The sequence below is a fragment of the Triturus cristatus genome, chromosome 6 (genome assembly GCF_964204655.1).
Source record: "Triturus cristatus chromosome 6, aTriCri1.1, whole genome shotgun sequence".
Classification (NCBI taxonomy): Eukaryota; Metazoa; Chordata; class Amphibia; order Caudata; family Salamandridae; genus Triturus; species Triturus cristatus.
In genome coordinates this window covers 120,701,362-120,723,715 of record NC_140589.1, presented here as the reverse complement: position 1 = coordinate 120,723,715, position 22,354 = coordinate 120,701,362, and the positions used below count along the sequence as shown (strand labels likewise).

At 43.0% G+C, this 22,354-nt stretch overlaps 1 protein-coding gene across 1 annotated transcript in view; it reads right to left on the bottom strand.

Moving 5' to 3' along the window:
- The window catches only part of LOC146816491 (epoxide hydrolase 1-like), a 172,224-nt gene that overhangs the window by 32,026 nt on the left and 117,844 nt on the right, over positions 1 to 22,354 (bottom strand). The window contains exons 3-4 of the mRNA XM_085610344.1: positions 18,392 to 18,572; positions 8,319 to 8,546 (exon numbers count right to left, since the gene is read on the bottom strand). Coding sequence (XP_085466470.1) covers positions 8,319 to 8,546; positions 18,392 to 18,572 — 409 coding nt within the window. The remainder of the gene's footprint in view (positions 1 to 8,318; positions 8,547 to 18,391; positions 18,573 to 22,354) is intronic.

Genomic DNA, 22,354 nt, shown 5'->3' with positions numbered 1-22,354 from the left:
GACCTTTTTTGGTCACATATGGTACTGAACCCTGCAGAAGATATGGTAAATCCACACAACCCATAATGCATTGCATGCAAGACAGTACCATAAGTACTTTCAAATAGTTATGTCCATATATACAATTAGTAGCTTTGAAATGTGACAAAATTATTATTATATTAATTTCGGATTAGGTTGTACTCTATGTGGAGCTGATGAAGGGAAATTTATAGAAGGTCTCATCTAAATGTGAGATGAGCTAGTGAGTAAAGTAACTACTGCAAGCCTTGCCTAGGACCTAGCATGTGAAGCCCTTTAAGAAAATAGTGCTCTGAGGCTGTAATCAAAACCTAGGGAGTAACAGCACATGTAACGGGGTGTCCTCATGGGAGGTTACCAGAAGAGACAAAGCTGTACTAAGGAGGGACTACTAAGCCTATTGACCAGTGAAAAGCGAACATTTACAAAGAACAGGGACAGGAGCCAATTAAAAAGTTGGGAGGAAAGTGGGCGGAGCTTTGTGCCCATTTCCTGAATACAGCATGTCTTGAAGAGACAGCACAAGCGCTGCCTAGGCAAGCCCTGAAAAGGACAAGAGAACAAAAAATTTCAAACATTAGAGATATCTAACTGGTAGAATTCCTTTCACAAACAAGTGGTGCCTTTGACCCCTCACAATCTTTAGTTCATTTGTATTCCCCCTTCATTGCTCAGTCAGTATTTTAAAAAATGCTGCACAGCTAAAGAAGCTGGGAATTGGTATGTGTTTTTAGCCTTTATCACCTCGCAAATTAGGTTCATACTGCAAATCCTCTAAGAATGTACCTTTACATGAACATCATCTTTTATCTTAGATGAAAGACTAAGGGCCATATGTAGAAAGCAAAATTGCGATCGCAAACGCCGAAATTCGCCGAATTTCGGCGTTTGCGATCGCAATTTTGCTAAGTGGGATGTAGGAAGGAAAATCTGCATGCAAAATAAGGAATCGCAAAATTTGCGATTCCTTATTTTGCAAATGCATTTAAGGAATCCCAAATAGCGATTCCTTAAATGCAATGTAGAAAGCACCCAAGTTGTGCTATTTTGGCTTAAGGAATCGCAAATTACCACCAACTTCAGGTTGATGGTAATTTGCGATTTCTTTCAATAATGCAGTTTTTTGCATTATTCAAAGTGCCATGTGGCACACATACATGCCCTTAGGGCATGTATGTGCGCCACATGTGCACCCATGCTCATTACAGGGGTGCAAAAGGGTGTCATGTTGACACCCTTGCACCCTTGAAATTGCATTCTCAATTTGCGATTCTCTAATTGAGAATCGCAAATTGAGAATGTCTTCCTATTCATTCCTATGGGCCTTTTAGCCCATAGGAATGAATGGCAAGGTATTCCTTATTTGCGATTCTCAATGCGAGAATCGCAAATAAGGAATAGGTGGGATTCGCAAACAAAATTGCTAATCCTACCTACATTGCATTTTGCTATTCTCTAATTGCGATTCCCTAAAAATTGCAATTAGAGAATCGCAAAACACAGCCTACCTACATATGGCCCTAAGTGGCAAATATGACTGTAACTCACCATAATGATGCATCATGGAAAATAAAAGATATTGTCTTCAAATACGAAAAGAGAAATCCAAGACACACCAGGATTGCTCTTTAGAGCTCTCAATTTACAGCAAATTGCTCACTACTCCGAATATACGATGGAAGCATTTAAGTTAAAATCCAGCGGGGCTATACCGTATTCTGAAAACAAAGGAGCATCATTCAATCTTATTAGACTTGCGAGTAACATGCTTACAGGAAACGTGGTTAGTCAAGTTTTGTTCTAAGTCAAACTATATGGTATTCTGTAGCCCAGTAGCTCTCAGGGGTCATGCTAGAGGAGGTGCTAGTACTTTGTTATGCTCAGATTTCACCCGGATCCACACCAAACTTGTCTTGAACTATGCATTTGCTCATGTGATTTAAATGATATACATTATTCTTATTTATTGTTAGTGTGAATTTATGGTCTGCAATATCGATTTTCCCTTCAAGTGACATTTGAGGCAATTTTAAGAAATCTACTCGCCCAATCTCTAATGCGAGTCAAATTTTTTTAGGGCAAGCTACTTTCAGGTTCTGGGGAGAGCTCGAGCGGGCAAAGAACAGGTGTTTTTTTCAGTCAGAAAGTGAATGAGTGATAAAGATGCCTTTAAATCTTGTTTTTATCTGTACATTCAAAGGTCAGGATACATCTTCCGAAACACCACTGCTCATTTTATCCTGGAGATTGGTGTTTAAGATTATTTTGCTGACTGCAAAGTTAGAGGATTTTGTAAAATGAACTGTCTTTACGATCATGCTGGGCACACAACATTTGAATAGCTTGTAAATGAACTGCAAAAATATTTCGAAATATATTTCAGTAGTAAGATGGAAACAAACATTTTAATGGGATCAAAACAAATCAGAATACGTTACTTGATGATGTACAAATGATACATATTTGCTGAAAAACGATTTCCACAAATTGTTTGTACGCCATATAGTTTTATCAGTAAAACTGGCTGTCAGTGGGAAAGATGGTGGCCATTTCAATGGAAATTGCCCGTAAATGACAGTGCGCCACCACATCATGCTTTAGCAATATATTTACTAAAAGTGAGAGTTTTAAAATATGAAGTGAGAGACAATCCTGCCGCTACCGTGATGACTACTATTAGGAAACTAAGAGACGTGTCAGGGATCACATATAACCTATATGAAGGCTTGGTTTGTATTATACATGGAGCAAACGTTTAGTCTAATAAAAAAAGATTTTTTTGTGCAGCAGACATGCTGAGCTCACATATTTAAAGGTGCTCTTGTATGTGATACTGAAGAAAGGGCGACTCAGTGAAATAAAATATTTGCCTAGGATCTCACAAATTGAGACACGTTTATGGGTCGAGAGCATTACAGTTAGGTCGAGTCGATTCAAGTCACCAGACCTGCAGATCTTGTAACATTTTACTGATTTTGTGATGCCTGTTAAGAGTTCAAACAATTACCACTGTCCATAAACCACACATAAACATTTACAAATGTCTGGGTGCTAAAACTTCTAAAAGAGTTTGAGGGAGCAATGTTACTGTATTTTAACTTAGCAAATAAAACAACAAAAGTTTTTAAAAAATATATCAAAAGGCATACACTTGTTTGTCAACTCTTATGGATGACAGACTGAAGGGCAAACTAGTGAGTGGATGTGGACATGAAGAGCTTTTGGCAGTTCTGAGAGTTTGCTTATAATTGTCAGCATACATTTGCGGATTATTAAGGCAGGCAGCCTTGCACATTTGGAAGCAGAAGATAGTGGGTTACTGAGACAAAGAATCTAAGTAGCCTACAAACCAAAGGCCGGGAACAGTGGTGACAGCTTCAAACGAAAGCAAATCTAAAAACAGATGTGTCCAAGGTTGTAGGAGACACTAAACCTTTTCAGTGTCTCATTTAAATACATTAGATTATATTAGATTATATTATGGAGTTCAGCGACATCTACTGAAAGTAATATTTTTTCTAACTATTAAAGATTCAAGAACATCTCTGTGGCCTCAAGAAATTGACATTAGTTACCCAAGATGTGTCGTCCCTTTATAGAGCCTAAGTTCATGTTATTATGAATTGTGAAGCTTTATGAATGTATATTAGCCATGTAGAAGTCGGGTTTTGGTAGAGCGCAGATCCTATGCTGAACTAAGCCATTGAACTTGAATGGTTAAGGAATATCATACCGAGAAGTAAAACAGGGCACCATGGACCACACAATGTATTTACTTGAGCTCATTTTAATGTTGAGCCTCTCCTAAAATCCTTCTTTTTCTCATAGCATCTCTTATTTCCCTTACTCTGCTGACTCACCTGCCTTGATAAACAGAATGATTTAGACCTGGCTCAACACCACCATGACCACAATTAAATAATGACCAAAACAAAGAGGTCTCGAAGGCCCCGCAGTTTTGGTCACCCTGTTACTGGACTTCAAATTAGAGTTATGAGATTTGCAGCATGTCTTCAGCGAGACATGCTCCGTCTGCCACGGACTAATCTTCACTTTTACTTCAAATGTAGGGAATCTGACAGTGACAAACATTCCTGAACACCAGGGGCGGCTCCTCCATTAGGGCGGAGGAGCGTTGCCTCACTGCTTTCTCGCAGCGCGAGAAGCAGAAACATAAAATGGTAAAACTACCAGTCTACATTTCTGCTTCTCGCACTGCAAGAAAGCAGAAGGGTTTGGTTGGGGGTGGGCGGGTCTGCTGGAGGGCAGGGAAGGAGTGACTAGCCCAATGCTGCGTGCCCTGACTATTTGGTCAGCCCTCTGGGGCCGACCAAACCAGTCATGCGCACGCTCCCTTTTCTCCATGTTGGCTGCATTCAACCTAAATGGAGAAAATGGTCTCCCCATAGGCGACCAGCTGGGTGCCATCCCCAATAATCCAATAATTGGATTAGGGAAGGGGAGGGAGGCTGCTTGCTTCCTGTTCCACCGGACCCGGCCAGGAGCTGAGACGGCGCGGAACCCGAGAAGGTATGTTTATTATTATGATTTTTAATTAAAGCCCCCAACCCCTTCCCCCGCGAGAACCCCTGTGCAACATCCCCACCGGCCACCCCACCCGCGAGTCATGCCATCCGCAACTGCCTAACACTGACAGCAGGTCGCGACTAGCAGATAATGATACACACTAGCACTTTATTGATTACAAACGAAAAACGCCTTTCAGAATTGGAAAGGCATGTGCACCTCTAGCGACGCAATGTAAAACAGATATTGGTAATGGTGGCATTGAAGGGTTAGGCTGCGGGCTCAAGGAGCAGGGTAGAAAGACTAAACTGCAACGAAAAGTAGTAGAAATAATGTTGAAGGCTCAGGTGATCGTCACAATGTGAGCTGCTGAAATATGGACAGAATATAATGCACACACCTGTTAAACTAATGTTCGCAGAGCATGAGATCCCCTACTGTCCCCTCGGCCAGGATGAGCAGTGCCATCTTGGACGCCATGATGGTGAAAGTTCCGGAGAACTTCTACCACAGACAGAAGGAGACCGCCCACAGCCGCTGGAGACAGCAACACAGACCAGGGAAGCAACCCAGGTGCTGCTATCAGACTCACACTGCCCCGTTCCGGCCATCTTCATAGCTGGCCAGAGAGCAAGCCCCAGCACCTAAAAAACATGATATTGAAAAAATAGAGTTTGGCAAGCCTTGCCAGAGAGAAGAAAGGAGCGGCTCGCCAAACTCTATTTTTCCAATATTGTAACTTTTTCGTAAGCAGCGCAGCACGCAGCTTGTGCTGCGCTGCTTACAAAAAGTGTATACAATTGAAAAAATTGTGTTTGGCCGCCTGGGCCACAGAAAAGAAAAGCACAACAGCAATGAGGAGCAAGCTACCGTGCTGCCGGAAAAAAAAAAAAAGAACGGAAGGGGCGCAGCCGCTAAAGTTAAAGCGCGCAGTGCTGCCGAAACATTTAGATGAAAATGTGCAAGCAAAGCGTCGCTGTTGTAGAAAAGTATGTTGTGCCTGCAGTAGGAGAAACCATTAAAGAAGATAGTGCTTACAGACTAAATAGGACATACTGTGTAACAACCGAAGTAAAAGGGCCAGTCCTCATGGGAGGATACAAATGATGACAAGGCGTTACTAAGGAGGGACTAACATTCCTATTAACGAATCAGAAGCCAGCATTTACGAAGAGCAATGACAAATATGGGTGGAGAGTGGGCGGGGCTTCCATTCCATACTCCAATACAGAATGGCTCGCAGAGCAGCGCATGCGCTGCCCAAGCTGGACCTAAATATGTGAGACAAGCATGGGCGTCTTATGGAAAGAATAGAAAAAAGAATTAAAAGAAGGAATAAAAATGAAAAGATGCATAGAAGGTGTGAAGGAACAACATGCGCATAATAAGAATAAAGGGTTATGACAAAGGATGGAAAGCTAGAAAAAGGTCAGATGGAATAAGAGAAGATTAGACAGAATGAAAGAAAGAATGAAATACGCATAAAACAAAGGTAAAATGATGGAAAGAATGAAGGAAAAAAGCATAAAAAGTAAGAAAGAAGATGGAAAAGATGAATGAGAGAAATAAGCCAGTACTGGTAAATGTGTAATTTTTGGACAAATTTCTTTCAAATCTTTCTGTAAGATTTGGATTCCTGCAAAATTTCCACAGGTGTACAATTCCAGTGGCACTTCATAGGAAGAGCTGGTATCCCTCACTTTAATTGCACAATTATTACTATATATGAGTCAATTTAGGGCTATTTTCTTTTTCTAGCTACTCCCTTGGTCTGCACCTTCGGGATCTATTGGCTTTGACAATGGATTTTAGCGCAGCTGTACAACATTCCTGATGCTGCGCAACATGGCTAAAGAGTATACAAAAACAAGGCAGTATATGATTGGCTAATGGCTGCCTTTACTAAAGTAAAAGGCAGCCATGTTGTTTTACCAAACATTGGCTGTCTTCTGGATTAGGGCCTGAGATATGGGGAAGTAGTAGGTTTAATTGGTGTTCCCCAATAATTATATTTTTCTATATATTTGTAAAAAGGTTTACGGTGTAATGCGTCAGTACCTAAAAAGTACAGAAGTAGCTACAGAAGCCCCCAAAAAATAAAAATACACTGTACTTCAGTATATTAGTGATATACAGTGCAGTGCAGTGTATTTTCAATTATTTAATAAATGTATTTATTTTTTTGAGTCGCACTGTAAATTGTAGGTGTTACGGCGGTACTCTTTTTTGTAAAGAACTAAGGGGTCTATTATAATGTCGGGCGAATCGCCACCGCCCGTATAGCGGTGGCGATCCACCCAAGATTATACACCACCCGCCACCCATTTCCCCCCTGCCATAGTATTATGGCTGGGGGGAACCCCGGCGGACGGAAAGACCGTCTGCCGGTTTTCCGCCAGTGGACCAGTCGACCGGGCGGAAAAGGGGCTGGATATGGTGGCGGTGTCTGGAAGACACCACCATCCATATTAGCATAAAGGCAGATTCGTGCCTGCCATGGATGGCTGTGGGGGCCTGTTGCGGGCCCCCAGGGTGTTGGGGGGGTGCACATGAGGGGTGCCTATGGTACCCCCCTGCATTTGCATGCACAACATGGCAGGCACTGCACGGTGCCTGCCACGTTGTGCATGCAAATGCACAAGGTGCATCCATGGCATTGTGGTGGACGGTGCCGTGAGCACCGCCCGCCACAATGTTGTTGAAGGGGCATGCCACCACCACCATGGCGGTGGCATCCTAATTGCTGGTGCAGGACCGCAGCACCACTGGCGGCCGGTCCCAGCACCGCTATCATCCGCCCGCCATCCTAATAGGCCCCTAAATATGTAAAAAATTGAAAATATACTGTAATACAGTATAGTCCTATGTAGCCACCTTCTTCAATGACTTGGTTTGTTCATTATTCATGAGGAGGTCATTCAAAGCATTTCAAGGGCAAGAGGGCAAGGAAAGCTGTTCTGCTGCAGATAGTGCCATACTGGGAATTTGTGTGTGCGTTTGTGTGGGTTGTGTGCATGTGCATGTTAAATGCTGCTGATGCCTTTGCTGTAACTCTTCCATCTATGTAAGGGGAACATGTACTGCTGCTGCAGATCCTGTATCTAATACATGTGTGTGACGAAGCATGCAATGATGCTGTCTATGTTGTAACTGTTATTGGGCTGTGAGGGTAGTTTGCACTGACTTTGCTGCCTATAGCGAGCCTTATTTCCTGATCTGTGCAATAGGGAAGCTTGCCCTGCAGATGTGTCAGTAAATCTCGGTAAAGTCTTTTCACTTTACAAAAGCCAAAACAATTGTCATTGCCAATGATTGTTATATTTTGGCAAAGACTCAAAAATTAGTAGGCTGCGGCTTAAAAGAATAGATTATGTTGTATGGTTTATGGGTTTAAGAAAGGCGAGATGAATCTCCCGTACACAGACCAGTTTTGCTGCTGTTTGGTCTGGAGGAATAGACAAAACTATGAGTAAACATCTGAACAGTTCACTGCCACTCATTTACTGGTTTGTACTGAGAATTGATACTCAGTGTACCTTGTAGTCTGATTAATGATTGTTAAATGTAACTTCCAAAAAATGTATAAGAAGGCAGACTGATCACGGTGCCAGCGTGTCCTTGAAATAGACTTGATTGTATGTCTGTCCTCTCCAAGCATAGCCCGTTCCTGTGAAAGGATCATGGAACAACCAAGGGATCAATTTCCCTCCCCTTATTCCTCATCCTCGCTGTTCTCCAACCCCATTTATGTTGTCCCATGCGCAGCTTACCCTGTTTATGGGGTGCCTCCGAGAAGCCGTATCCAGGAATCGATGGGCAGATGACTTCAAACACCAGGTCGTCGTTGAGACCATGAGCGGCCGGCTCGGTCAGCAGTGGAATGATCCTGTAGAACTCGTAGAAGGAGCCAGGCCAACCATGGATCATCATCAGCGGCTTGGCTTTTCGGCCGGTGGGGACGTGCATGGGCTTCACATGGATGTAATGCACCTCGATCCCTAGAAAACAAAGAGCATTGGTGGTGGATGGGGCAGATGTATGGGTATAGCCGTCCACAGAGGTCTTTGACAGTCATCGCAAACTCTTTCTCAACTTCCCCCACGCAGTACAGGGCTATTCACACGTAATGTCACAAACTCTGCTGTGCTGCATTGTGTTGCATCAGGGGAGAGTGAAAATCAGTGACATATCTTAGTTGGTATTTTCTCTACCCCAGGGCTGGTGCCCCTTAGGCTGCCGTGCACCAACACATACATCCTAAACAATAGTGCAAGGGTGTGTGAGCTCTGTCAAGCATAGGTGTTGTATTTAAAGGGGACCCTTTCAGTATAGAAACTATGCTTTAATGCTGTTCCCACTTCGGAGTGTGCAGTACAGTGCTACACACATGCAAACTGAAAAATAGGAACAAATTAAAAATGTTGCCTGTGTTATGCCTGCCTTGAGAAGGCGTAAGGTTCTGACGCAAATACTTGTCAACAATTGTTAGTAGATAGGGATTTGCATCAAAACTCATGTACCTCTCATGGAATGTCCCTTGAAGCAAAGCGAAGTAAAGGAGAGGATAGGGCTGCTTTGTCCAACTTTCTAACACATATCCTCATTTGCAATGAAAAGTAAATACCGCCACAACTCTTTGCAACCGGGCTGCGTTACATATGCAAAACAAACCCAGCTCAAAGTTTAAGTAAATCTGGATCTTAATTTCAATTTTCAGAGTCAGAAGCAATCATTGCATTTAACCATTGAAACTTAGGTCAAATCACTTTCTGTTGGAACAGAAAAGGTCTCTGCATCGTAAAAGACGTGTACCACTGTACTGAGTGCCCATCTGTACTGCCGGCTTGGATCCCTGATGCTGGTTTTTTGTCATAGGCAAACACAGATCATGTGTGTGCGCCATGGCATAGGCCTGTCTTATGATTGAGGTCTTGTTGGACCGGGCGGGGCATCCAAAGCGCTACCCCTATAGTGGAGGAAGGACACCGCCTTCACCAAGAGGTAAGCAGCACACGCCTAGTGGTGGCAGCCTACCCTGTAGTAATCAGTAGCAGTGAACAGGTTCTTTATTGCCTGTGTCACTGGAATGAGGCCTACAGGCTCATCCGCCTTTTTAAAAGTTCGGCTGCTGTGTGCTCGACTCACCCTTGGCCTTTAACAGGTAGATGTAGAATGACGTACAGCGCAGGAGTAGTGACTGTGCGGTATGTATGTGTGCCTTGAAAGAGTACCGTACAGGGATAGAGCATGTGTTAAGTGTGTGTGTGCCTGCAAGGACATGAAAGATGTAGTGCTGTGCAGTGCATGTGCAATGAAAACATGTGGAGGGTGTATGTGTACTTGTGGGAAGTACAAAACAATAAGTGTGAAGTTTTTTCCAACGCACATGGTGAGTGTGTGCTGGCAGTGCGTGTGCTTGTAAATAGCACACCCTGGTACAATAAAAAATAGCTATAGAGTGTGCGCAGACTGGGGTGTGTGCTGGATTTAAGTGTGTCAGCAATGGCACACTGCATGGCAGTAACAGAACTGACAATACGTGTGCTATGAATACATACGGAGTGCAAATGTGCCTGCAATGGTACATTACATGGAGGACCCTGGGTTCCATTTTGGGAAATCCTAGGCCTGCCTGGTGAAGACATGAGGAGTAGCGAAATCCTCCCAAACAAATTTGTGTATTGTTGCATTCCTGTGAGCTGCAAGGGTCACACACTGGAGGAGGGGACTCTACCTTTACACTTCAAAAGTTTGCTCTTTGATGCAGTGATAGACCACAAGGAAGGGGCCTAGACGCCTCTGAGGAAGGAGATGGGGCTGATAAGGGAATCATAAATATTAGGGCTGGAAGCTCGGCATAAACCTTTTGATGCACTTTTCATTGGGGCTGACATCCAATTCTAGTCAGGCCCATAACCCGTGTCGTGGGACAATCAGCTTCAGAGTCACACCTGCTGAGACAGAAAGCCTTTCATGAGGAAAGAAGAAAAGAAAAGGAGTACATTTCTAAAGAAGCAGAACCCCAACATAACACTTCAAAGACTCAGATCCTAATTCACATTTGGTGTCTAGAAATGGACTATTAGGAGGGGAAGTTGGGACTCAGTCATCTGCTTAGCAGGCGGATAGGCTGTGTGAGAAGGGGAAGCTCTGCAAGACTTCTGCCTGACACCAGGACTGGGGGCAAAGGTCTGCCAGTCCCCCTACTGGGTAAGGGGACATCACTCAGGGAAACCAAGACCACCTGCCCTGGAGCCAGGATCCCCAGTGCCCGCCTACTTACCAAGACCAGTGAGCCCTGTGAGGAAGAGGAGAGTGTTGGAGGGAGCGAGGTCCAGTGGGGCACCATGCTGAAAGGACTCCCTGTGGGAGGTATGAGAAACATGGCTTTGCACCGATCGGGACATTACACTGTGCAGGAAATGCACTGAACTTATTGGGCAGGAGTGTTGAGATTGTGTCTGCCTTTTTATCGGCGACGCCCTATGCCAAGGGGGGCAGCCATGGTGAGGGCAATCGCACCAGAAAAGTCTGTGCAAGACTGAGTACCACAGCAACCCTGTATGACAAGAAGGCTGCCAATACTACCCTGACCACGAGTTTGGGTCGTTGCTCGGACTGAAGTATTGCAGCTGTCACCAGCAAGTCAAGCCTTCACACTGAGACTGCACCTGACTGATTCACAGAGGTTCACAAGGAAGCTGCTGGGGACATTGCTCTCTCACTGGGGCTCAGTGATGGGAAGAGTGTTTACTTTGTGTTTGCCAAGCAAGACCAGCTCCGATCGCTGGAACGAACTAGCAGAGCTGCTCTAAAGAGAGAGCCTGCCGGGTGCTGTTGTGTGAACTGCTAGCAAACTCGACTTCACTGAACAGGACCAGGACTCACAGAGAGGGCACATTTGTGAATTAATCACACACAGTTGTGATTATAAATATAGTTTATTCTTCAAGAAACAGCACAGACAACCAACCGCTGGCAGGAGAAGCCATTATCTGACCTTCTTAGAAAGCATCGCAGTTCCAGAACTAATGAGGCAGACACATACACTAACACAGTGCAGGGGTAACCAAGGTACAGTGTTTATATATATATATATATACATAATTAGAATGAATACAATGAATCAAAGCCTACATAACACAACAGGCACTCGCTGCATGGCCGAAATATTCCATACCAATGGAGCGGGTGAGGCTGGAACTGGGCCTTTGGTGCCCTGGCGACTCGCTGCTAATGGTGCTGCAGCACCATAGACACTTTTGACTAATTTCTAAGGAGTCAAAGGGGAACTCTCGAGTACGGCAAACTAGTAAGCATTCTCTGGTTGCAGCCAGATAATGTGCACCTAAATGGTATTACAAGGAGGGAAATTTGCAAAGACTTTTAAAAAGATGTGAATTAATGTATTTGATCCAAGCAGTATCAACGTTTGAATGAATGTATAAATACTTGGAAAATTGCATTTAATAAAGGCTTTGTGCTAATGAGCAGACCGTGAACGGAGAGCATGATTTGTAAAATGATAACAAGATCAAAAAGGAAGGAGTCTTTAAGGAATGCTTAAGGTTTACCCAGCCAAATATTGGGAAGTATCGCCAATACTTTAATACTTATGATGTCCTTAGCTCTCAACCAGTTGCCGTCTGTGTGCATAGTGTTGGCTTATTGCCCTCCTTCTCTCCCAGGTAATTTTCTAGGAGAGTTTTTGGATGCCTTAAATTAATTTTCTTTGGCCCAAAAGCCGGTAATTGTACTAAGAAATTTAGATTTTCTCCTAGATGAGGTTTGTGAGCCTCAAACCAATGAACCTCTATCACACTTTGCTTCTTGTGGGTTAAAACAGCTCTTAAAGGCTGCCACTCACCCTGGAAACCACACAACTGAGATACTAAGAGCTTTGTCTGGTTCTATAGACTCCATCCAGATTCTTACGCAGGTCTGGGTGAATCACCATTTGACTCTGTACTAGTTTGTAGTGTTAGAAAATTGAGAATGAGAGGGACCCCCTAAAAAGGCCAGGGAAAATAGTGTACTTATGCTAAGTATAGAAAGAGGTTTCCAGGCATGCCACTATAAACAATACCATGTGACTTGAACACATATAGATAGAAGCCCATATGTTAGAACATGTACAACTTCAAATTAGACAAACAACTTACTAAAATCATTAAAAAAGTTTTTTTTATTTTTATATTGTTAAAAACACTGTAAAAATACTTTCGTGTTGAAGTGTACAATAACTGATCGAGGAGAACAATTACACCCAACACCGTACAGTCCTATATATGTAACAGTTGCATACCAAATCTAACAAATAATCTTGTTACTATTGTGATCTAGTATACTACACAGAGAGACAAAGACAGACAGTTAATTTTTCTCATTATTATGACACATCCGTATGGAAATTTCGATGCGTCCGGAGCTGGCTCACGTGTGGAACTGGCGTGTTTGCATTCCGGGTCGCGTGGGCGGCGTGCGGTGCTCTTGGTGGGCCGGCCCTTAACACCTGGACCATACCATTTCCGGTGTCTATGTAGGTAGGAACTTGCCGCAACATAAACAGCTGATTGCACTTTAATAACGTTTAGGCTGACCAATCCGGCGAGGTGGCAAGCTATATTTAAATGGGAATAGTAGGCTCCCCCTCACACAACGAACGCGGGAGAAAAAGCGAAGCGTTTTGCCACGGAGAATCTCCATTAAGGTATGAAACCCAGGGACATGCTCTTAATTAGGAACCTATAGTTAGATAGGAATTATATAAAAAGGTATTCGTCCACCTTTATGTATTTGACAGGCTGGGGACAAAAACATCGACGGCGTTTCCCAGAGATAGCGCATTTGGTCCGTTGCGCATACGCGCTTCCACTCTGTTTTTAATGATTGAGACGAGGGTTTGTTTGGAGAGTTGTGGTGCAGCACTAGCTGTAAAACTCGGGAGCAATTGCGAAGCATTCTACTAAACGAAGAAAACCATAAGGTATGGGATAAATGATTCCGTGAGCCCTATACAACTTTTTATTGTAAACAGAAGGGGTGACTCAAGTATAATTTTCCTTTTCCACTGTTAGGTGGCTTGCGATACCTCAGCAGCCTAGAGTGGGCAATCTGTAGGAGAACCACGTTTATATGTAGTAACTTCGAGACCAACCTTCTAGTGAATCAGTGGACGCACTACTATTACGGTAAATACCGTATTGTTCACTTATGGTTTATGCGTTTTTAATAAGAAGTTAAATTTTTCGAGAAGAAAAAAATCTATAGACTAATTTACAGAAGAAATGAGAATAAGTAAATGAGGCACGTGTTAGAGTTAGCATAGAGCCTAAGCACATTAACAGAAACATCAGGAAATAGTTTGAACAAAGTGTAGAAATTTGGTGTAATAATAGAATAGACCTTTTCTATAAATAAATGATTTGAAACTGATATCTATTCTCTCTCCAATGCTTAGGTTCAAATATATATGCAAGCATAAATTTGAAGAGTGCCCTCTTTTTTTATATATATCAATATATCTTTCATCCGACTACTGCTTGAAAGTATTTTTACAGTGTTTTTAACAATATAAAAATTAAAAAAACTTTAATGATTTTAGTAAATTGTTTGTCTAATTTGAAGTTGTACATGTTCTAACATATGGGCTTCTATCTATATGTGTTCAAGTCACATGGTATTGTTTATAGTGGCATGCCTGGGAACCTCTTTCTATACTTAGCATAAGTACCCTAGTTTGTAGTGCCCTTTATAGGTCCCTTCAGATTGTACCGGGTGCATTCCTTCTGTTTAGGGAGGCCTTGGCACAAAATTTACTCCATGGCTCTTAGTAATGTTCTCTCTAACCCTCCAGCTATGACCTGTCCAGTTTCAAACTATACTACTTCTGCGGGCTGGGCAGAGAAAGTAGTGATAAGGTTGCCCGGGCTGACAGTTTGAGATTAACAAACATAAAAAGGCTGCTCCATGGTTTATTAAAGAACTTCAAGCAGCAACACTGGAAGTGAGATAGGTTGAAAGGAAATGGTGGAGACTATATGACCCAATAACTGAAGTGGCTTATAAGCAGGCACTCCTTTTGTATACAGCCCCTATTAGAAAATATGGCAGCGAGTCATTATTCTGAGTGTATTCGAACGACTGGAAGTACACAGAGAGCTTTTTAAAGTATCAAATGAATTAAAAGACAGCTCTTCCGCTATTGATGAGAACTGTGGGTCACAAGGTTTCTGCGAAAAGACCGCCAACTATTATTAACGCAAACTTGTATCTATTCAGGATGGAATAAATACGGGGCAAACCAGGGGAGAAGGTGGTCTACCTTCTTTGAGTGGGAATAAAGCTGCTAGTCGAAGTATGTCTTCATGTAGACTGATACAGATTCAGAGACCGAGGTTAGACAAATTATCTCTGGCCATTAAATCTTGTAAGCCCGTCTCTACTTTGGACGTTTTGGCCTTGAAAATCCCGCTCTCACATCCTCAATCTCCAACATAATTCATTCCTCTGTGAAAACTGGATTTGTTCCAAAAGAACTTAAGTAGAAATTGTTAGACCTCTATTAAAAAAGGATAATCTTGATCCAAGAGATCTGGCAAATTATTGTCTGATGAGTGTTCTCCCGGTAGTTGCCAAGATTTTAGAAAAAAATAATTGCTAAACAACTTGGTAACTATTTGGAATCAAATCTCCTTCTAGATGATGCCCAAGTTGGCTTTAGGCCCTGTCGCTATACAAAATCAACTGTTCTCGTAATGCAGGATGAACCTTTAAGACAAGACCGGCTTTCTACAAGAAATGTAATTCTGATCTACCTGTCAGCAGCCTTTGAGATGGTTGACTATAACATGCTTATTTCACAATTGGCTGAATGTGGTATCGAAGAGGTGGCTCTGGACGGTTTTTGATCTTTTCTTATTGGGAGATCTCAGATAATTACCTGGGGGAAGAGGATCTCCGCATCAACTACAGTGTACACCGGAATTCCTAAGAGATCCATGCCCCCCCTCTCTTTAACATCTATATCAGACCTCTTTTGTCTATTATTAGGCGATTCTGTGCTCGATGTATTCTGTTGCTGATAATACTCTACTTATCTTACCTTAATGTATCAGCGATATCAGGAGATGGACGCTTTCTAGTCGGCTGTAGATCAACCTGGTTAAAACGGATGTGCTGCTGCTTGGCAACGATGCCATCTCAAGCCAGTTGGCTCCTTAGCCCTCTGACCTCGGGCATGCCCTGACCCCAACTCAGTGGTCTGGGGTTAAATTTGAGGCCAATTTAAAATGTAATTCACAAATCTCTTCAGTTGGATCAGAATGTGCTTAGCCATAGGCCTATCCTTAATCTCCTAATCATGGATTCTCAGAGAAGCTTAGTCTCAGTGGTAATTGGATCACGCTTAGACTACTGCAACTCCTTATATGGTGCAGTATCTAAAGTGACACTAACTGACGTAACAGACTGCTAGCTGTTCAAATTCAATTGGCCCGAGCTATTGTTCAAGCTCCAAGGTGAGCCTCAGCAAAGTAAATTTTGCATAAAATCTCCGGCTTTCCCTTTTCAAAAGGATCGTTTTCAAATCTATGTGCACTGTACACACGTCTTCACAGAGATGCTCCTTTATTTTGGAAATCAAACTTTAAATCGTACCGCCAACTCGGCTGCTTCATTCTTCCAATTTCATTCTTTTGGTTGTTACGCATATCCGGAAAGCTTTCTCCAATGGGAAGTAGTTTTCTTACTTGCCAGCTTTTTAATGGATCCAGCTCCCTCAAACTCCTGAGGGTGAATACTGTCTTAACTTGTTTTAGAAAAAAGCTTAAGACCTTCCTTTTTAGCCCTTAACTTGCTTTCATTCGATCTTATCCAACGATTCTTGCCAAGAGACCACTAGGGTTAATGAGTGCTCAAATGTCTTGAACATTAGTAACTTTATGATAAGTATCATGCAAATTATGTATTTAAGTGTATACTTTTTGAACCTCCGAATTCTGTCACTGATTATGCGGAGATCAGGTTTCTTAATTTTAAGGTCTACACCCATCTAATATCATATGTTCTAGACTCAAGGCTTATACAATGTTGAAATATGTACCTCAATATAGAAGTATAACATTTCTGTGCCGTACAAATTCACCCCCTAACTCTAATGATTCCTATTCAGAAGCGTGTCATCTTTGAACTCTGTTGTCTGACACGTAAAGCTCTTTTTAAGCCACAGCCAGCTTATGTGTCATCTCAGCTAAATCCTTACCTTTATTCAAGATGTCTGAGATGGTCGGACAAGGAGCTTTTGGTGATTCCTCACATCCGCACCTCAAGATACGGGGGCAGATCCTTCTTCTACACTGCCCTGTATCACTGGAACAAACTTCCGCTTAGCCTTCCCTCTTGCCCAGGCTTCCCTTCCTTCAAGAAGGGGCTTAAGACTTGCCTGTTTTAGACTCTCTCCTTTTCTCTTCTCGTGCAGTGCAGCGCCGAGATGCTTCTTCAGGAGTAAGTAGCGAGTAATATCAAATAAATATTTCTTGATGACGATAACTGGGGTCGCCTTGTCGCGAAACTTCATCAGGCATACGTGGCCTTAATACCTGCCCAGGATGTGAAACTCAGGGGCTACTAGGAGGCATAACTTGGCCACCAATTGACCAACAAGATATGGACTGCCTGCTGCACACAAACGTGCCTCGTTTCACTTAATTATTGCCACAAACTTATACGCGTTTTTGCTCTGAGTCTACATCACACCTAACGATCAGCATGGGTTCAACCACACAAAATCCTGATTGCCCCCAATGCCATCTTATGGGAGCAGACTTTATACACTTGGCATGGACGTGTAGACACATTGCATCATATTGGTGGGAGGTCTTCACTCGCCAGGCCCAGATGACTGACATCGATCCCGTCCCAGACCCACTATCGGCGTTGTTAGGCTACGAACATGACCTCCCGAAAAGTGCTTGGGGCATCACTGCTCTGGCCCTTTTTCTTGCGAATCGCGAAGTCGCATTGCACTGGGGTAGAGGGGCCCCACCATCGGTCACGGTCTGGCTCGCAGCTTAGTATATTGTGACACCACCAGCGAGTTATACGCCTCTTTACAGCCCCCAACATCCAGGCCGAAAACCATATGGCAGCCTCTACGCGACTATCTGCTGTTAGTGGACGATACCTCCCAGGGCTTCCATACCAGAGTCCCCGTGGCTCTCAGACACGGCTCAACTCCGCCTGCTCCCCTTTTCTTTTTTATTAACTGGCCTCCCCTAGCCCTCCCCAGACGTCCCTCATACGATATACACAACACATGCACAGGGCATAGCTTCTTGCCCGTTGACAGGCTGGCACTCACGTTCTAGTTGTGGGATCATTTACGGTATATGACATGCCATTTCTGTGTGGAGAAACATTGTTTTGTATTTGTTTTTCCATTGATGCTTAGTTTAACAAATGTAACTTATTCCCAACAACCTACTGGTCATTCCCCGGAACCAGGGATGAGTGCAGAGCCGGCTTCATGTACTGCAATGGGTTCCTTTTGGCTCTCAAGCATATTGCTGCATGGATCCGTTTTAAGCATTCATTGACAACTTGGTGTTTATTCGTCGGGGAATTTGTACTTATTTCTGCTTTGCTATGCCCCCGTGTGTGGCACTGCCACAGTGCTGTTATGTTTGCTGCACAACTGCTCAATAAAAACATTACCAAAAAAACAGTAGAGCATTTCTTTAAAGTGATCCCCTCCCATCTTTAATCATTACTAGTGCCATTGGTACACTCCGGCTTCTCAAGGCAGAAGCATTCTTGCGTCACCCATGATATGCGCAGCCCTCACCTTCGATAGTGGTCTTGAAGTGTGGGTAGGCATTGAGCACTTCCACCTGCTTCTTCCAATCAAACTGATACCTCCAGTGGGAAACAACCTTCTGCAAGTGGTTGGAGTTAAAGCCATAGTGGAACTTGGCATCTTCGAGGGGTGGCGTGAAGCGGGCTTGGTCCAGACGGTGATGTAGATCCTGCAGAAAGAGCCACCAGCAGATATGTTATATTATCAAGCAGATGTCCTGCATGATTTAAGCATGGATAGCTATTGATCACAAGACAGGTAAGCCAACACCTTCTTATCGGCCTATACTCCAATGCCATTGGCTTTACTTAGTGTCAAGCTTTCATTTTCTTCTGACTAAACCTCCCTCCTTCAAATCTCGCTAGGCACCAAAAACATGATGAACAAAAACGCTTGAATCAATCTGAACCACTAATAGCCACTCTGCAGCATCCCAAGCCCTCATTTGCTTTGCTTTTTTGTGACATTACAGAAAAGAAGCAACTATAAAAAGTCATATTTAGCTCCACTAAAAAGAGACAAGTCAGCTGTAAATGTCATTCTGTCAAAAATAATCTGGAAAGAGAAGCAACATCAGACACCTTGTCAGGTGCAAAATAGGCTTCAACAGCACATCCGTAGGATTATTTAATTAGTCACAGTATTTTGTAATGTTTATACCCAAAAATATGGAAGGGCTTTTGTCTTTGTTATTTTGAATGAAAGCAGAAATTAATAAACTTTTATTGCGCAGCAGGAATATGAGTTACTAGTGCTATGCATAGTACTAAATACTGGACTTCTGTTTTGAAGAACTTTAAACACAGATGTTCTCATTAGCCAATTCATGGTACTGAATTTACTGACCTACTGATGGATAAAAGGTGGTGTATTCCTTGCAGGGATTTCAACTCATGACCTCTAGCACACCTCATTTTGTAGGGGCAGGTGTCCAGGCCACACAGCGCTCCTACCTAAAAGCACTCCTTGACCCTAGAACATCCACATTTCTTTTGAATAAGTTGTCGTTGGACTGCATAACTGTGGTTTAAAAGTCTCTGCTCAATTTTGAGTTGCAGCATTTTTGGGGATTCAGATTTGGGAGAGCATTCCACCTGGTAGCACTTCACCTTGTTGCTTGGATCTTTAGAGGTTCTGTGTCGCATCTATTTCTGTCTGAGGCTAAGGGCTCTGAAGGTGAGTCAGTAGTGAGATTTCCAGAACCTGAAAGGTAGAGAGTCCCAGGGATTTTGACTACAAGAACTTGGAGGTGTTTCGCTGTTAAGTCCCTGCAGGAGCCAGTGATAACCGAAGACTCAAAGACTTTGTGGTGTTAGCTCGAGAAGTTCATTCAAAGAACAAACGATAAATGAGGACCGCAACTGGCAGGTGATCACTGGCGAATCTATCCTGCCTCTCCCAGTTGATTTCTGACCTCACGCAAGTCACACATTGCAGAACCCTCAGGATGCAAGGAAGGAAGAGGCGACTGGCAGAGCAGGAGACACAACTGTAACCTACTGCTTTGGTGGGTCGAGGGGATTTCAATCAGTGTGAATGGAGTCGGTAAAACTCACAGTAACTACAGTCGCACCAGTGAGGCATGAAGGAGAGAGTGAACCAGGGTCGATAAAGGTTGCGCCAAAGAACTGGCCTCCTAGACAGACGCTGTTGTGGAATGGAGGTCCACCATGGGAGGCACAGAAGATGATCACATTGACATAGGAGAGAGCTCTGGGCGAGTGCAGGAGATAGGGTGTAGAAGGTGAAACCCAGGGTGCTCCAAGGAGGACGTTCAACAAAATGAAGCCTCCTCATAAAATGGTGACCATCCTGGTGCTGTGCGCTGAACTGGTGATGGTGTCACTCAGCCGTGATGCGTTTTCTACCCATGGCGAGTTGAGCATGGCGGCTGGAATAAGATAAGATTCACTAATTAATTGAGCTGCCAATTTAAGGGATGGAGGAATTCAAAGATTATTTTAAGTTGAGTGGGACACTTCAATCATGCAATATACACCACAGGCCTCCCATTTCTCTTGATCTGCCTAGCAAGCCTATTCTTGTGAATTTTTGTAGAGCTTCAAAGGTTTCTCTTTGTCCCTTTACCCCTTCACTCTAGTTCTTCGTATCTGCGATTTCAAAGCAAGAGTTTCCTGGATGAGCAGTACAAGAACCGTAAATAAACAGACCAAAATACAATTAGTAATCTATAGTTGACTAATGGGGTTTGATGAGTACCGGAGACCCGAGGATTCAGTGGGGCTCTCTGCCTCATATATGCTAATCAAGTAAACCTCATCAAAAGGTTAAAATAAAGGCTGTAGGGCCGAAAGTCCAGGGCGCCCTACCCACTTGACAACCTGCGCCTTATTTTCAGATTCTGGCAACCTTATGACCGGATTCACCAAGTTTTCAAGAAGCTAAGCATACAAAGTTGCTGCACTGTGTTGTGTGAAAGGGAAACCAGAGCTCAGCACCATTTCTAGAAAGATTGGCCAGCTGCTGGTGTCATCTTCTGGGCAGACATGCAAAGAGGCTGCCTTGGGTGATGCACAGCCTTCTACCGAGGCACAGAGCAGAGTGAGAACTGTCTGGCATAGGATTTGTACTGGAGGCACACGATTCCAACACAAATTCCAATGCATAGAGAATTGCAAACCGGTCTGACGTATGTGATCTGTGCTGTGCACTGCAGCATACATGCAATGCTTTGGTTTGTAGGGGAAATCAATTAATTTCCACTTGTTTGCCCCGGCTTCTAATAGGGGTTATTTTGTGATGCAAAGTCTACCCCCCCAAACCCACCTCCAAGACTACCCCTAGACAATTTGACCCACTATACCTTGAAACTCAAAGCCTAAAATGCAGGCCCTTGGCATTCCAGTGAGCTTGTAGTAGCACTTGGTTTCTGCATCTCCAGGAACAGCCGCAATACTTCTAAGAATAATATTTGTATCTGCTTCTAAGTTTTGCAGGCACTAAAAAGTATATATATATATATATATATATATATATATATATATATATATATATATATTCACAGAAAAAACCATAGGTTTCAGGCACGTTATAGTTAGGAATTAGCATTTAAAAAACCTCAGAAATTCACTGAAAAAACCATAGGTTTCAGGGGTGTTATAGTTAGCTGGACTTTTCACTTGTACAAAACCATTGAAATTCCCCCGTTATAGTTAGTTCAGCTAACTATAACTCGCGCGCCCGCAATGCACTGCTGATGACGTCACATATTACATCACTCATGACATGGTCAGTGACATCACTCATGACATCACTGATGACATCTCAAATGACATCACTGATGACATCATCCAGTGAATGTGTGTTTTTCTGAAAATTAAATATGTTTTATATATGTATATCTCAAGGTCGATGGAAGAATAAATGGGTATATAAGTGTCTAAATGGATGATTTGTTTTTGAAAAATTGATTGTGTAACTGACTGATTAAGTGTATCATAGTGAATACATGGCTTAGTGAGTAATGTTTAAATATGTAAATATCTGTATCAGTCTCTCACTTTGTGTATAAGTGGCTGCATGGGTTGGTGAGTAGCTACATGGGTGTCTATATAGGTTATTAGTTGGTTTTTTGAGTATCAGTCTGAGTGTCTGCATGGTTCGGTGGGGGGTATTACGTAGTGCATAGGTGCATGAATGAGTGACTCACTGTTTGTATGTGTTGAAGACAGCATGTGTGCAGGACTGTATAGGTGGATGAGTGTGTGTAAGGGTGTGTTAGTGAGTGAATGACTGTCTCAATAGTGTCTTCATAAGTAACTACATATGTTATAAACTAGTATATGTGACTATTGTTGTTTATAAGTGAGTATATGTGAGAGTGAGAGATTGAAAGAGTTCCTGTATGAATAAGTATGTGTTTCTATAAGTGATTGTTTAAAAGACTAAGTATGTGCAAGTTTCCGTAGAAGTAAGTGTGGTGGTGTGTGT